We start from the raw sequence: 14319 nt of genomic DNA, 5'->3' as shown, positions 1-14319 counted from the left end.
GATGCGTGGGAATGTTGAAAGTCGCTGAAAGAAAGGGTGTCAAGACAGACAGGTATTCAGAAGCAGATGCATGCAACGCTGTCTATGCCATGCCCTTGATCTTTTCCCAGCCCTTCTCAAGGCCGCGACGAGCCATGTCGCGCGCGCGGTCACTGGTCGAGGAGAGGTTGCTCTTGGCCGAGTTCTGGCTGGTCGAGGAGTACTTGCGGCTCAGGACGGACTCGTGGTCGCTGTCGCGGTGGATCATGTTGCCGGCGCCACCGCGGCCAACGTGGTAGACGGGCGCGGCGCGGCGCATCTCGCGCTCGAGTTCCTCGTCAAAGCTGAAGATGGCACGCTCGCCGCTGCTGTGGACATTGCCGGCACCGCCACGGCCGGTGGTGAAGGTAGTAGGGGTGCGCGAGTCCAGACGAGTGAGAGATGCAGGGCCGGTGGCAGTGCGCGAGTCGGTGGTCTTGGTGTTCTTCAGGCTGATGATGTTACCTGCGCCTCCTCGAGCCGTGTGCAGGGCAGGACGGCCGGTGTGAGGGACGGATGGGTGTGGTTCGACGACACGGTAGTTGACGGACGGCATGATGAATGTGTGTGTGTGTGTGTGTGAGTATGCCGGTATGCAGGATGCAGGATGCAGTTGAAATGCAAAGCAAAAAGTCAAGTCAAGAAGGATGACGAGGTATGAAGGAGGTGATATAGAAAGAAAACTCTTCGTGTTTGTCTTTGTCTTGAGCTGGGAAGTGAACCAGACATTGCGGCGGGGACAGGACTATATACTCGAGGGCGACTGGGTCAGGCTGGCAGCAAGGTCCCAGAAGGTCCCAGCAGTTCCGGGGAAAGCATGGCCAAGATGGGCACGCCATAGGCCTCAGCGGCCTCTCTCCGTCCAGGCACAGAGCACCGGTCACACGCTGTGCCCGCTGTGGAGTTTCTTCCTTGTTGGATTTCGACCATCTTGCTCATCATTTTTCATCCCAGATCCATCTGGATTCCAGGAGCCCCCTTACCATACCGTATCGTTACAGCTGTTCCTGCCAGCGCTTAAAACAGCACCAGCCGACACCATCCAATAGACGCCAGGAGTGAGCGCCAAATGATGGATTGTCGGGTCATAATTGGTGTTGCTGGGCAGGAGTGGGGGCAGCTCATGGCAGACCCCCTGCTGCTTTAACCGTCATCTGACATGCAACGCGCCAGTCAGGGTTGTGGCGAAACGTAACAGAAACTGGCCCTGCAGCCAATGGAAGGAGCGGTCGGCGCACACCTGCCGAGCGGAGGGGGTTTCGTGAGGGTAATGGAAACTGCCCTTTCTCTGTTTTCAGGTCAACCACCCTGACGATGATTTCTGGGCGCCCTCTTTATTATTATTGACTGCACTACAGCCTTGGTCACCACCATGAACACGTTCATCGCAGACAGTCATCGACTGGTAGTAACTCCGTAGCCCCGTTACCTGAGATTCTCAACATCAACATTAGGGATCGGTATACTCCGATCTGGCCTGTGGCGGTTATGGTAAGCGCTCCCGCGGCCAACCGAGAGCAATGACTCGACCAGATGAAAAAATTTTCCTCCCCGCATGATCGAGTCAAGGTGTCAAGATTTCGCTCAGGTACAATTGCATCATCGTGAGCGGTTTCTATTTCGGTAAAGCAGCCGAGGGACCGTCGCCATCAGCTTTCTTTGCCTTCGCAATTTGGCGCCATCAGCTGAGGGAATTTTCTCAGACGTTGCGTGTTTCCACCAGGCAAGGACGTGATCTTACTAGATGCTACTACGCACTTGGCAGGAGATCATTCTGCACCAGACAGGAACCCCCTCAATGGATCACCGTCCCCCTGTCGCTGCATGTCAGGAGAGGAAGGTTGCCCAAGCTGTAATGAAGACGGAGCACAAAGAGAGGCATAAGCTGCAGATAGATTCCGTAATGAATACAACCGAGAGAGCACTGAGCAATGGTATGAGGCATGAGAGTGAGGATTACCCCAGATCTGCCAGGGCTGGCGGCCACGAAAGAGGAAGGTCTTGGGCCTCCTAGTCCTGGCTCGGTGGCTCCTGCTCAGACTTCAAAACTTGGCCCGCCAAGTGGGCTCGACTGAAAATTCTTCATCTCCACCGCAACCTGGACTCGAGTCCAGCTCACGATGATGACTTGTTCTTTCGAGTCGGTGCTCGATTCAGTCAGGAGGTCAATTTGCCTCTGCGAAAGCAAAGGAGTCAGTCACCTGCGCATGATCAGAATTTCCAGAAGGTAGGTCGTGGCTAAAAATTGTGACGGCATGGCCATGCCGGCTCTGGCAAATTGCGATAGGTCCCCTTCCCCGGATTTTCCCCCCAGAAAATCCGAAAATCCGAAAATCCTGGTGACATTCTTTCACGTTGGAGATTTGGAGTACCTAATCACCTGACTAGGTTGACCCCTTCTCAAGACCTTGCTCCCCCGCATTCTCCTCTCGGTCTGGATATCTTCACCTTGAATGGTCAGATTGCACTGAATCATGTGTCGTCCTCATGGTCGAGTCTCGACAATAAGTTAGATCTCCACCTCTCCAACCTTAGCACAAAGACTGAGAGTATCTACTATCCAGCCATGTCAATCTCCACATCGCTACCAACATGCTCCAAAAAAAAATGGGCTGTACAAGGTTAATCACATTGACACAGTGACATAGTCTCCATGAAGGCGGACCCAGCAAATCCTCGTTTTCGTTTGATTCTCATCAAAGTGCATGGGCTGCCAGCTGTCAGGAACACGAACTCATACTTAAATAGACATACTTCCTTGTTACTGGCCACGAGATAGCCAGGATAGTCCGCACAAACCCCGCTCATTCATGGTCCTATTCTCCAAGCGACTCTCATCATCGGTTCAATTCCAATAGGGCTCAGCCTGGATATTCCCCGCTTCTAGTACCCGTTGTGAGTGACTTCGACACAGGCCGTTTGGGCTGAATAAGATGCGATAGGAGCTATGCATCTGCGCGAGGAGAGTTTCAGGGGGAGCGAAGCTATGAGGACGCCGAAGTAAATGAGCTGTAGATCGTGATGCTTGGCCCTCACGAGCAATCCTAGATTGTATCCTTCATTATTGACCACCTGCAGTGCCTTGTCAACCATACATTGACACCTTGTCGCCTGATAAATCAGGTACGATTCTGCTCTCACACACCGCCCTGATATAGCATCGCGAATATCTTCAGCGGCTTCTCCTCATGCGGCATTAGCCTCCCCGCCACTACAAACACAGTTTGTACCGCTACTACTCAGTATAGATATTGTATAACTGGCTGCAATTCTATCAATACACCTGAGCTTCATTCTGACTGCCTGGAACAAAGAGTGCAGCTCTGGCACTCAAACGGACTTACGATGCCGAAATATAAGTGACCCTCTTCCCGGACTTCGCTCGTCAGCTAACATTCGCAGCACTCTTCTGTAGGTTCTATCATTGCACAACCGCCTTTCTCGTTGAGCCAACTGCGTGACGCGATCTCGCTCAATTACTTCAAATTCGCCGCAAGCCACCACCCACTTCGACTAATCTATGATCTTTATAGGCGACTACTGCGATGTCTACCTGACACACGACTCGATGAGCGTGCGTAAGGCACATAACTCTGGACGAAACCATCTGAGGAATGTTGTGGAATACTACCAACGTGCGCGGGCTCTTCTCTATCTCCAAAGAAACAATGCATAGGCCGTTGTCGCTGACAAGCGCAGAAATCGGACAGGAAAAGGCACAATCGGTCATCGACTCAATCACCTCCTCATACGCTGCCGAAGGACAAGCCGTGCCTAACCCTGCAATGGCTCCCCCCGGTGCTTTTCCACCCCCATTCGGATTTCCCGGTGCGTACTATATGACTCCGTTCACAATATCATCAAGATCAAGAAGCTAACATTTCAGTCCCAATCAGGCCAATTCCCTCCTCCTCCTCCCTTCGCAATGCCTCCCGGACCAGGCGGCGCCCCTGCCATGCCACCACGTACGTACCTCCCCCACCCCACCCTCGTAACAAAACTCCACTGACATTGCTACTTTAGCCCCCGGCGCCCGAGGCCTTCCCTTCCCGCCACCCTTCCCCCCAACCTCCGGCCCTCTCCCCGGCAACCTCCCACCCCTTCCCAACATGCCCATGGGCGGGCCCCCTGGTCCCTCCGGCCCCGGCCAATTCCCTCCTCCCCCAGGTGGTTTCCCAATCCCGCCTCCAAACTTCCAGGGTGGTGCGCCGGGCGGATTCCCGCCCATACCTGGTGCTGGGTTCAGTCCTAGCCCTGGACCCGGAATGGGTGGGCCGCCGCCACCTGGGGACGGGTTTGGTGGTCCCGGGGGGTTCTCAGGCCCGCCGCCGGGGTTAGGTGAGAAGCGGTGATTCCAGTCCGAGTCTAGCTTATTTGATGGGTTGGGGACTGTTCTGTGTGATTGTCATGTAATATTCTGTCGAGGTGTTACGGGTTGTTTTTGTTCTTCGGTTCATACCTCATATCGACGCTTGGTTCTCGGTTTCTTATGTTAATGGGAAAAGCTGGAAATGCATATCAAGTCAACTACTAGGTAGACGATAAATGATTCATCGTTGATGATGAGCGCCAAGTAACTTGCGCCAATGATTGATTTACCATTACTGTTCGAAGAAATACCGGAGCAGTCAGGTCTGATAACTGGTCCACCGAACCAGGCATCTGTTCTGCCGTACCAGGTAGCACTGCAGTCACGAGGCACGGAGGAACATACAGCAAATGGAGGGTTGTACGGAACGTAAAAGGTTCGTGGTGACTCTCCTGCCGACAACCGTCACATGTTTGAGTTGAGTCTTTACAGATTACTTGGTAGATATGAATGAGAAACCGGCATCATAGATGCGGCACTAACATTATGGTAGTCCATAACATAACAGCAATAAGGCAGGGGCATCGGATAAACCCCGCAGGAAAATATAGCACAAAGTCCGCAAACCCAAGTCCTGATCTCCAGATCCAATGCTTCGGAACGCCGTGAAAAAGAAAAATGAGCAAGAATAGATATAAGGAAACCCTGGTTAGGGAGATGATGAGTGTGTGTTGTGCGAGGTGGAAGGGATAGGCTACCCAGTATATCACAGTATACGCAAGGAATATCAGATAGAGAAAGGCGGTAAGAAAAAAAAAGGGGGATACTAAGTACCAACGAAAATAAGTGAAAAAGCACGGGTCGAGCGGTCAGTCCCTTCCCGTACTCGGCCATAACTTCATCTCTGAGCAAAGCTAAATAGCAATCATTGGAAGAACAAAACGAGCAACTCTTTTAGTGGTCATAACCCGCCCCCCGTTGCCATGGGCTTTGATTGTTTTGTGCCCGGTATGAGCCCTGGAAAGGTGATGATGTGAAGCTTCGGGGAACTGGTGACTGGGACCGTTGAATGTTGTCGGTGCTACCGGGGCCACGCGGGCTGTTGTCGCTAGGGAACAATGGTAGTGACGGGTCGACAGGGGAATGAGGAGCTGGAGGGGCAGCACCCGCGTTCGGATCGAGATTCTGGCGGCTAACACTCGCGCCATTGCCACTAGAGAAGGAGGCGCTCTCGTCGTCAAAAGGATTGGCCTTGTAAGGAGTGGTCTTCATATCACCCCGAGCGGTGGCACCCAATGCATCCAACTCGGTGGTCAGTTGGGTTTGCGACTTGATGAATGAGCCACGGTCATCCCTCATGGGCTGATAGCGAGTGTCGGGGTTCTTGGAAACGATAGCATAGATCGAAGCGATGAGTACCAGAATCAAGAGCACAAGGGCAGCGGCGGCGTTGATAACGAAGAAGACGACACCCATCACACCAGTAACAAGTCCGGGTTGGTTGAAGACGTTAGAGAAGAAGAGGAGGAAGATGGCGTTCAAGAATTGAATAGCGGCGATGGTGATGTTGTAGATGTTGGTTTTCTTGTCCATCCAGGGTCGCAAGACACTAACAGCAATCAACATGCCAGCTTCGATGATGACGTAGGCGACGGTCTGCACAACGGGGGCTGGCTGGCTGAGCCCAATGAACATGCCCTTGACGAAAAGATAACCTAGGGTGGGAATCACAAAGTAGTAGGCGGTTGCGCGGTACTGCACATAAAGGAAACCCCACTTGTTCAGGCAGGTCGGGTCGGAGTAAAGGATATATGCCGGGTTTTTATGCAGAGCGATCGATCGCTTGGCGAGACTGATGACTTTAAACGAAGCCCAGCCCAAAGCTGCGAGAATGGACACGAGCATGACGACAGCAAGAACAATTTCAGCTGGGGAGTCATTGCGGGTAAACTCCCACAGGCAAAGAATGCACATCTGAGGAAAGCCAATCTGAGCCAAACGGTATAGAATACCACGAGCGACAACTCTCCAGCCGTTGCGGAAGTCCTGGAACTTGTCGCTCTTCATTTTCCCATGTTTGGCAAGAAGTTCACAAACGGCCTTAAAGAGGACGACCAGAAGCATAACCAAAGCCACGAAGACGACAAAGATTATGAAACCAGTCAAGAAGATATTGGTCTCCTCAATCCTAGCAATAAATCCAACACGCTCAATTCCGCGCACTTCTTTGCTCTCGGAAGTAGCCCTCTCAGACTCTGTACCATCACGTTTGACCAGAGATCCCATGGCACTACCAACCAAATCGGCAGCAACATCAAACGAACGTTTCTTGAGAGCCTGAACGGAAACAGTCGAAAGTTCGGAAAGAATTGTCGTAGCAGTACCTCCTGTCGATCGCTGGTACCAGGTGCAGATGTCCTGAAGGAAGCCGACACGGATGATCCCCATACTCCATTGGAAGTTCTGGGTCCAGGACTGAACGATAGGTGGCATATGAATTGAAAGCATACCGATCATGGCCTGCGATTGCATGAAGCTGAAGAACGAAAGAGCATTGGCGGCAACATGGGCAGCAGTATTCGAGTGACCGAGGCCGGAGGTGATAGCAGAGGCTGTTAGACCCAAGCCGGCGATGATAGCCGTAGCCCAGCCGACACCCTTCTGGTAAACTGTCTTCCCGTTCGAAAGAGTAGCTTCGAGACATGTTATAGCCTCGTGTGTTTCCGTAGAATTGATGTAGATGCGGACAGATGCATCGAGATCTGGAACAGTAAAAGCAATACCTATTGTTGTGTTAACCCAGAAAACAATCAGTTTGCCGCTCGAAACATACCTGGGATTTGATCGTTGATGTCGTCCGAAAGCTTTAGGGGAATATCGCGAATATCAATGGGACCAGTGTTCATTGGGCAAAGACCCTCAAGATCCATTTCACATGGGTTGAAGGTCTGCCTCAGAGCAGTATAACCATAGGCATCAAGAATAATTGTAGCTTCGACATATCCAGAAATGGCAGAAACACCATCAAAACCGATCAGGAGCGAAGAATTATCTGGTGTATATTGGACGTGGAAGAAAGTGGCCGTAAAATTCGTGCTATCCTGGCAAAGGGTAAGGGCATTAGACTCGATGAGTCTGATAGCGCCTACGAGAGGAGTGTATAGGAACGCGAGCAGAAAACTGAGTGCAACCGATATTGACCGCATTTTTGCAAATGTGAAATCCGAATATCAGCGCTTGCGATCACGAACGACGAGACAAATCGGGGTAACAACCACTGTCGTAACAATGGAGTGAGTCGAAGAACGTAATGTGGTAGTAGTGCTGTGGTGAAAGTTGAGCTTGGCGCCGCCGGATGCGGAAGGCGTAGGAAACCAGTTCGCTGCGAAGATATAGGGCTGCGGCCCAAAGATTTGACGGAGATAGAGTCCGGTGTTCGGTGGATTGACGATGGGAAGATTGGTAGTTGGATAATGGATGACAAGTTCACAACGTCATCGAGCGTGGATCAAAAATGAGTGAGTGGGTAGCACAAGGCGAATCTTGAATATAGTTATGGAAATTGGTAGAGTAGCGAGAGTTGCGAAGAGTATCGAGCAGCGAAAGTCGAGGGGTTGGACGGGTGAGGAAAGCGAGCGTGGTGGCGACACACAGTGTGGCCGGAGAAGAGGGAGGTTGGATGGTGGTAAGGGTGTCTTGTCTCCTCAGCCGGGGGGTCCGCTGTAAAGTTCTCTAGCCAGACGAGGAGGCCGTGCGGTAGTCGGGGGAGGATGGAGAGGTGAAGGATGGGAGGGGATCAGGAAAACAAGACAAGCCAGAAAGAGGAGGGGAAAGAAAAGAAAAAGAGATGACGGCAGGTGGAATGCAGAGGAGACCGAGATGGTTCTTCAGGGGATCTCGTCGCGGTTGGAGGAGAGACGGTCGGAATGCTCGCTGCAATGGAGAATGGAGATGGGGCTGACTCAGCGGGGGGTCCAGCGAGTGGCAGCGACTGTGGTTTAAAGAGAGTGGACTCGACCCGAGAGAAAAGCTCCAATCAGTCCGGGCAAATCGCTTCTATAATTACTCGAATCCAGGTCCTTCAGGGCGGTTAACGGGTGTCCCCCAGTCTTCTGTCAGAAATCAGCATCTCCTTTTAAGAGTGTTACAATAATCAGCAGGGTAGCGCTCAGTTAACTGCAACTCTGCCGCCCGTGGCCCGGGAAGACGAGGCAAATAATTGAACCAAGAGTCTTGTGGTCTTGATTTTTCTCTCAGCGTCAGCGTCGACGGTCCTGAGTGGTGCACGCGCGTCCTCAGGGGATCTTGGTTCTAGGCTCGCTGGCGCATGATTCTCATACGCTTAATGCTCTGGATCTGCCGCTGATTTGTTCCCACTGATAATCCCCCTCCAATTCCTTTGACTGCCCTTCCAATCTTCAATTTTCCAATCGTTGACATGCTCTTCATGACGACGACGCTGTCCATACTCTGCTGAAAGCCAAGCCTGTTCCCAGCAAACCATTATTGTTCTGCCTATTTCCGCAACTGTCATGTTTCGTATACTATTAATAAATGATTTCCTTAGTCTGAAACCTTGTCTCAAGTTCCTATGCACTTGCTGAACTACATCAAAAACAGGTTCCTCGCATCGCAGCTCAACCTTGCCACCACCAGAGCCAGATATCAAACTTGATATCCTAGATTCTAGTCTGTACCCTTGCTCATGTAGTCGGGTAGCACATCCAAACGCATCAGAACTTGTCTCCTTTGTGTTCGATTAGCGCCCAGTCCAGCGCCAGGGGATTTTACGTTCACCCGCTCTGCACAGCCCCCTCCTTAAAGAGCCATAGAGGTACGAGTACGGAGAACGGGGTTCTTGGTGAGATTTCGCAAATTAATATATCTCGAGAAACGAGAAGATGAAGAGAACCAAAAACAGTTTGTCTGAAAGCGCCACTTTTACCTTGATAGATTCCTGTCTCAGAGTCTGTCGGTCTTGAGTCGTATCAAACCTATGCCTCTTCTTGCACGTGGGAGGTGACAGTTGACGTCCTAGGGAATACCTACTCTGTACATCTGCCCGACTACCCTAGTCTTGACAGGCACTGAAGATCTTCGAATAACAAACCATTATTCAAGTTGAATTGTCGCCTTGCGCGCCGGCATTCTACGGAGCAGGCCCATCTCAATGGGGTGGGTTCTCAAGACATCCATCTGCCAGTCTCCTTTCTTCCAATTTTGCATCGGGTTTCTTTTCCTACCGAGCATCCAGAGCGCAGCCACTCATGTTTCAACGACCGCACAGCCTCTCTTCTAAAATGCTTGTGTTACTTTTAGCTCCAGGATCACCAACCTGCAGGCAACATCGTTCTTTCAAATATTCCATAGGCGGAGCATCGGCCATCGAGAAACGAGAGTCAATACGGAGCACTCGCCAACGTAGGCCTAACTTACTACTTCTTCCTGACTGGGAGACCCTGATCATCCATTCCCGCATCCCACACAAAATAATGGGTCCCCGTCCGACTGTCTTCTTTCCCACCACCTGCTCTGAGCCTCTGAGTCTCTGGAGTCCGGCTGCAGCTTGCCATCACCCCAATCCCACAGGATCCCATCATATCCTTTCAGAGTGGAGATCTAGGGAGCACTGAGCCATGAACGGCAAGATTTCGATCTACATGGCACCCTAGGAGCGTCGCAGATCAGTCTTTGAAACCGCAATTTTTACCAAACAGCGGAGAACAGCACTCTTTGACTGTCTCACATCCTCAACAGTCAGCCTTCAGTCACGCTGGGGATCTACTTACTTCAGGTACCGGGTTACTCTAAGTCTCCTGGCTGCCGGTGCAGTCAAAACCCGCCCCCAAAGTCGCACAATTTAGAGATCTGATTTTGAGCTACGGAATGCTTCTTACTTACAGTTTACACGTCAGCAAGAGATGAGCTCAGATCTTTGTTGATCAGCGCTGACGTCGTGTTAATCGCTACCGTACGTCAAACGGGAATGCCACCTGCAGGTAGGTCTACCGGGCCAATCTCATCGGTAGAAGAGAACCAAGTCCGGAGCACAAACTGTCAGCTCTGATCAGGTACCTGGAACCTCACGAGTCACTGTCTCTCCCTGTCTCCTACGTCCGTACCTCTCACACTCACCATGATGACAGAATCATCGCAGAATTTAAGATAGGCAAGCTAAGGAGTAAGCTTGCGATACAACAAGGCTGATTTTCTGCGGTGAGAACGCCTGTCGAGCCAGGTCTTCGAGTTTCAAAGCTCTTTCATTGATGAGGAAAACGGCACAGCATTATTGGCGTACCTGCATCAAGGAGCTATCCATGGATCATTTATTTGTCGTGCTATCCTGGTTTGCAGTATTCAGGCAGACTCTCGAGTTGGGTCACAGCAATTGCTAAATAAGAGAACGTATTTCAGTGCATGACATTGCTGTCATAATGCGAGGCTGTCTTTTTGTGATGGTAATAAAAGCAAAATATTAGAACCATCAGAGTTTACAGCATACTGTAGGAATGCTCCTTATTAAACAAACACCTGCCGGTAAGTTCAGGCAAAGTTTGCCAATCATACATTCCCATGTTATTACGTAGTTTCATTGATCGTGGGTGTTAACTTCCTCTATAACCACCACCACCAACATTGATCAATGAGCCGCAACTTCGGAAATGTGATTGAGGCTCTATGGGAGTGGCTCCCTTGAGTTCAATTTTGCGAACATGCCGTGCGCTATGCTGAGCCTTGAGAAATCAATCACTGTAGCCTCCGTCCGCCAAAGCGTTTAAGTAGAAACCTATCGTACGAAGCATGTCGAGTTAAAAATTCGAAGATTTCTCTCAGATGAGCAATCCGTAAGGTTTCCATCGCTGCATATAGTAGGTTATATTAACTATGCCTAAGGCATTAGATAAGCACTATCTTATCCTCACGTGATGCGGAGATGGAAGAAAAAAAAGAAAAGCGCTTTAAGCAAAAAATTCAAGTTCCCGCTGATCCCCAACAACCAATTTCTCTCCACGGAGTTTCAAGGACAACCTCGATCCTCATAGGCAAGATGCCGGCCGCCGTGGATACCGCAAAGTCAATTACGAAGAAGCGCAAGAGAAAACACGCCTCGACCGCTCGCGAAGCCACCGAGAACGGCGATGTCCCTTCCCCAAAGCCGACCGCTGAAAATGGAGTCTCCGCCAAGTCATCGAAGGAAAAAGATCTCAAGCTTGCGAAGAAGGCTGTGAAGGAGGAGGTGCAGAAGAAGCGGAAGGTTAGCCACTCGCCTAGCGATGAGGAGAGTGGAAGTGAGGTGGAAGAGGAGGAGGAGGCTGTTCAGCAGGAGAAGGACGACGGAGATGACTCCGATGTTGAGGATGTGCCAGAGCTTCCCTCTGTGGACGCTGTCAGCCTCCCGCAGCCTGATGGAGGACCGAAGAAATTTACAGAGCTGAATCTATCCGAGAAGACGCTTGCGGGTATCAAGGAGATGGGATTCGAGACCATGACCGAGATTCAACAACGGACGATTCCACCGCTTCTTGCTGGTCGTGATGTTCTCGGTGCTGCAAAGACGGGTTCCGGAAAGACATTGGCGTTCTTGATCCCCGCCATTGAGATGCTGAGCGCGTTGCGGTTCAAGCCTAGAAACGGTACCGGTGTTCTTGTGGTTTCCCCCACGCGCGAGTTGGCCCTGCAGATTTTTGGAGTCGCTAGGGAACTTCTCACTTCCCACAGCCAGACATATGGCATAGTTATCGGAGGTGCGAACCGACGAGCAGAGGCGGAGAAGCTCACCAAGGGTGTCAACCTCCTCATTGCCACACCCGGTCGCCTTCTCGATCACCTGCAGAATACCCCCGGCTTTGTGTTCAAGAACCTGAAGACTCTTGTTATTGACGAAGCGGACCGTATCTTGGAAGTTGGTTTCGAGGATGAAATGCGCCAAATCATTAAGATCCTTCCCTCCGAAGAAAGACAAACGATGCTGTTCTCCGCTACACAGACCACCAAGGTCGAGGATCTCGCGCGGATATCGCTTCGACCGGGACCTCTATATATCAACGTCGATCACCGGAAGGAGCACAGCACAGTCGAGGGATTAGAGCAGGGATATGTTGTATGTGAGGCTGACAAGCGGTTCCTTCTGCTCTTCTCTTTCTTGAAGCGGAACCTCAAGAAGAAGATTATTGTTTTCTTCTCCAGTTGCAACTGCGTGAAGTACCACGCCGAACTCCTTAACTACATCGACCTCCCAGTTTTGGATCTACACGGAAAGCAGAAACAGCAAAAGCGTACCAACACGTTCTTTGAGTTCTGTAACGCCAAGCAGGGTGTCTTGATCTGTACAGATGTTGCCGCCCGTGGTTTAGATGTATGTGCTTTCTCCCCCTCGCTTTGAAACCCCGATCTAACGGATTCTAGATTCCTGCTGTTGACTGGATCATTCAGTTTGACCCCCCTGATGACACCCGAGACTACATTCACCGAGTCGGACGTACCGCCCGTGGTGCGAACGGCAAGGGCCGCAGTTTGATGTTCCTGCAGCCATCAGAAGTCGGGTTCCTGAAGTACCTGAAGGAGGCGCGCGTTCCCGTCGTGGAATTCGACTTCCCAGCCAAGAAGATCGTTAACGTGCAGTCTCAGCTCGAGAAGCTGATCAGCCAAAACTACTACCTCAACAAGGTATTTATCCAATTTTCTAAGTGGGTGACATACATGGCTAATCCCTTATAGTCCGCCAAAGAAGGTTACCGCTCCTATCTGCAGGCCTACGCCTCTCATTCCCTTCGCTCCGTCTTCGACGTGCACAAGCTGGATCTTGTCAAAGTGGCAAAGGGATTCGGGTTCTCAGCACCACCACGCATCGACATCCAACTCGGATCCAGCCTAAGCAGGGATAAGAAGCAGCAGCAGCAGGGACGGCGGAATTATGGGAGCCAGCCGAAGGGGCTGAAGTTTAAGAGGAAGCACGATGAAGATTAATTCTATCCAAGTACATATGTCGGCCAGGTATGCTTTGTGGCTTAGCATAAGGTTCGGAGTTAATGAGTTCGTTTGCTTTGTTTTCTTTGTTATGTTTTCCATAGCTCTGCGCTATCATGCCGGGATGTTGAGTTTATATATCCAAAAGTTCTGTGATCCTAGCACCGTAAAAACAGTTCTAGAAGCCGACATTACGCACTATCCAGGTCGAACTACCCCAGTGTAAACAAGGACCTATTACCCAATTAATGCATCAGAGCAATCAATGTTCCACGATGAAACGGCGCAGCATGGCGGAATGCAAGGGCAGACAAAGGGAGAAGCTAAAAAAAGCTAGATCGAAGTATGGAAAAACGATCGATCGGACTCCCTTCATTCCAACGTGATAACTTAATTTGAACTTTACCATCGTCTGCCTGAGGTTAGCTAGCGGAACTAGGGTCGGATTCAGGGACAGGTCAATGGTTCCACGGTTCTTGCGATGTGATGGAGTATACGGAGTAAAGATCTAGAGAAAAGGAGTGGCTGGTGTTTTCTTTTTAGTATGGTGGCGGGAGACTATAGCCAAGTCACAGTGACAGAACACCGAACAGACTCCCCACTCTAGGGCTCCCCAGTGGAAGACCTGGAATTGAACAGATTGAAAAAAAAATAAACCTCCAAGTTCCAACTCGTGTGTGATAACTCGGCTGATGCAGCCAGGAATATCCCTACCAATCACCTTACAAAAGTGGGCAAAGAACGAGGATGAGCGATGTGATGGCTGATGAGTTGGCAGCAGGATCGCCAATGGATGCTCTAGTCGTCCGGGAGACCCTAGTTTAGTCTCTTCCTGTCCCTGTGGCCTTCGCTGCCATGGCACACCGACGGGAGCTTTTCCTGCTCTGCCGACCGCTGAGGTACATGTACGACTTGACGAGTTTGCGGTTGACGGATTTGCTGCAGAGATGATTGCATCTAGCAGTAGTGAAGGATAGGGTAGTAAGTTGTAGATTGGCCTGTTTCGGGTATACTTGCGGGAGCGG

General features: G+C 51.0%; 4 protein-coding genes across 4 annotated transcripts; 2 read left to right on the top strand and 2 right to left on the bottom strand.

The window, feature by feature from the left end:
- Nucleotides 1-82: 82 nt before the first annotated feature.
- On the bottom strand, nucleotides 83-574 carry BJY04DRAFT_213005 (DUF3602 domain-containing protein; the record flags this gene model as incomplete). Its single annotated transcript, XM_073714753.1, has 1 exon — nucleotides 83-574. One exon carries the CDS (start codon nucleotides 572-574, stop codon nucleotides 83-85), a length of 492 nt encoding a protein of 163 aa, XP_073576855.1.
- Nucleotides 575-3139: 2565 nt separating this feature from the next.
- On the top strand, nucleotides 3140-4725 carry BJY04DRAFT_177126 (putative U1 snRNP complex component Yhc1). The gene is made up of 6 exons (XM_073709562.1): nucleotides 3140-3373; nucleotides 3424-3429; nucleotides 3552-3653; nucleotides 3718-3846; nucleotides 3915-3983; nucleotides 4042-4725. The coding sequence occupies exons 1-6, from the start codon at nucleotides 3364-3366 to the stop codon at nucleotides 4368-4370; spliced, it is 645 nt and encodes a 214-aa protein (XP_073576854.1). The 5' UTR covers nucleotides 3140-3363; the 3' UTR covers nucleotides 4371-4725.
- A 556-nt stretch (nucleotides 4726-5281) lies between these two features.
- On the bottom strand, nucleotides 5282-7533 carry BJY04DRAFT_204618 (transient receptor potential ion channel family protein; the record flags this gene model as incomplete). Its single annotated transcript, XM_073713515.1, has 2 exons — nucleotides 5282-7110; nucleotides 7161-7533. The coding sequence occupies 2 exons, from the start codon at nucleotides 7531-7533 to the stop codon at nucleotides 5282-5284; spliced, it is 2202 nt and encodes a 733-aa protein (XP_073576853.1).
- Nucleotides 7534-11333: 3800 nt separating this feature from the next.
- Nucleotides 11334-13425, top strand: has1 (ATP-dependent RNA helicase HAS1). Its single transcript, XM_073718591.1, has 3 exons — nucleotides 11334-12683; nucleotides 12734-12994; nucleotides 13046-13425. The coding sequence occupies exons 1-3, from the start codon at nucleotides 11376-11378 to the stop codon at nucleotides 13292-13294; spliced, it is 1818 nt and encodes a 605-aa protein (XP_073576852.1). The 5' UTR covers nucleotides 11334-11375; the 3' UTR covers nucleotides 13295-13425.
- The last annotated feature ends 894 nt before the right edge of the window (nucleotides 13426-14319 follow it).

This window comes from Aspergillus karnatakaensis (genome assembly GCF_047715665.1).
Source record: "Aspergillus karnatakaensis strain CBS 102800 unplaced genomic scaffold BJY04scaffold_2, whole genome shotgun sequence".
In the NCBI taxonomy this organism is placed as follows: Eukaryota; Fungi; Ascomycota; class Eurotiomycetes; order Eurotiales; family Aspergillaceae; genus Aspergillus; species Aspergillus karnatakaensis.
This window is presented reverse-complemented; position numbering and strand designations above follow the sequence as displayed.

What these genes read in the sequence shown, in the direction of transcription:
- has1 (XM_073718591.1), top strand. Translation starts at nt 11,376, where the DNA reads ATGCCGGCCGCCGTGGATACCGCAAAGTCAATTACGAAGAAGCGCAAG. An exon ending in TTGCCGCCCGTGGTTTAGAT is followed by an intron (nt 12,684 to 12,733) that starts GTATGTGCTTTC and finishes AACGGATTCTAG; the next exon opens with ATTCCTGCTGTTGACTGGAT. An exon ending in AAAACTACTACCTCAACAAG is followed by an intron (nt 12,995 to 13,045) that starts GTATTTATCCAA and finishes AATCCCTTATAG; the next exon opens with TCCGCCAAAGAAGGTTACCG.
- BJY04DRAFT_177126 (XM_073709562.1), top strand. An exon ending in TGTTGTGGAATACTACCAAC is followed by an intron (nt 3,654 to 3,717) that starts GTGCGCGGGCTC and finishes TGACAAGCGCAG; the next exon opens with AAATCGGACAGGAAAAGGCA. An exon ending in CGCCCCTGCCATGCCACCAC is followed by an intron (nt 3,984 to 4,041) that starts GTACGTACCTCC and finishes TTGCTACTTTAG; the next exon opens with CCCCCGGCGCCCGAGGCCTT.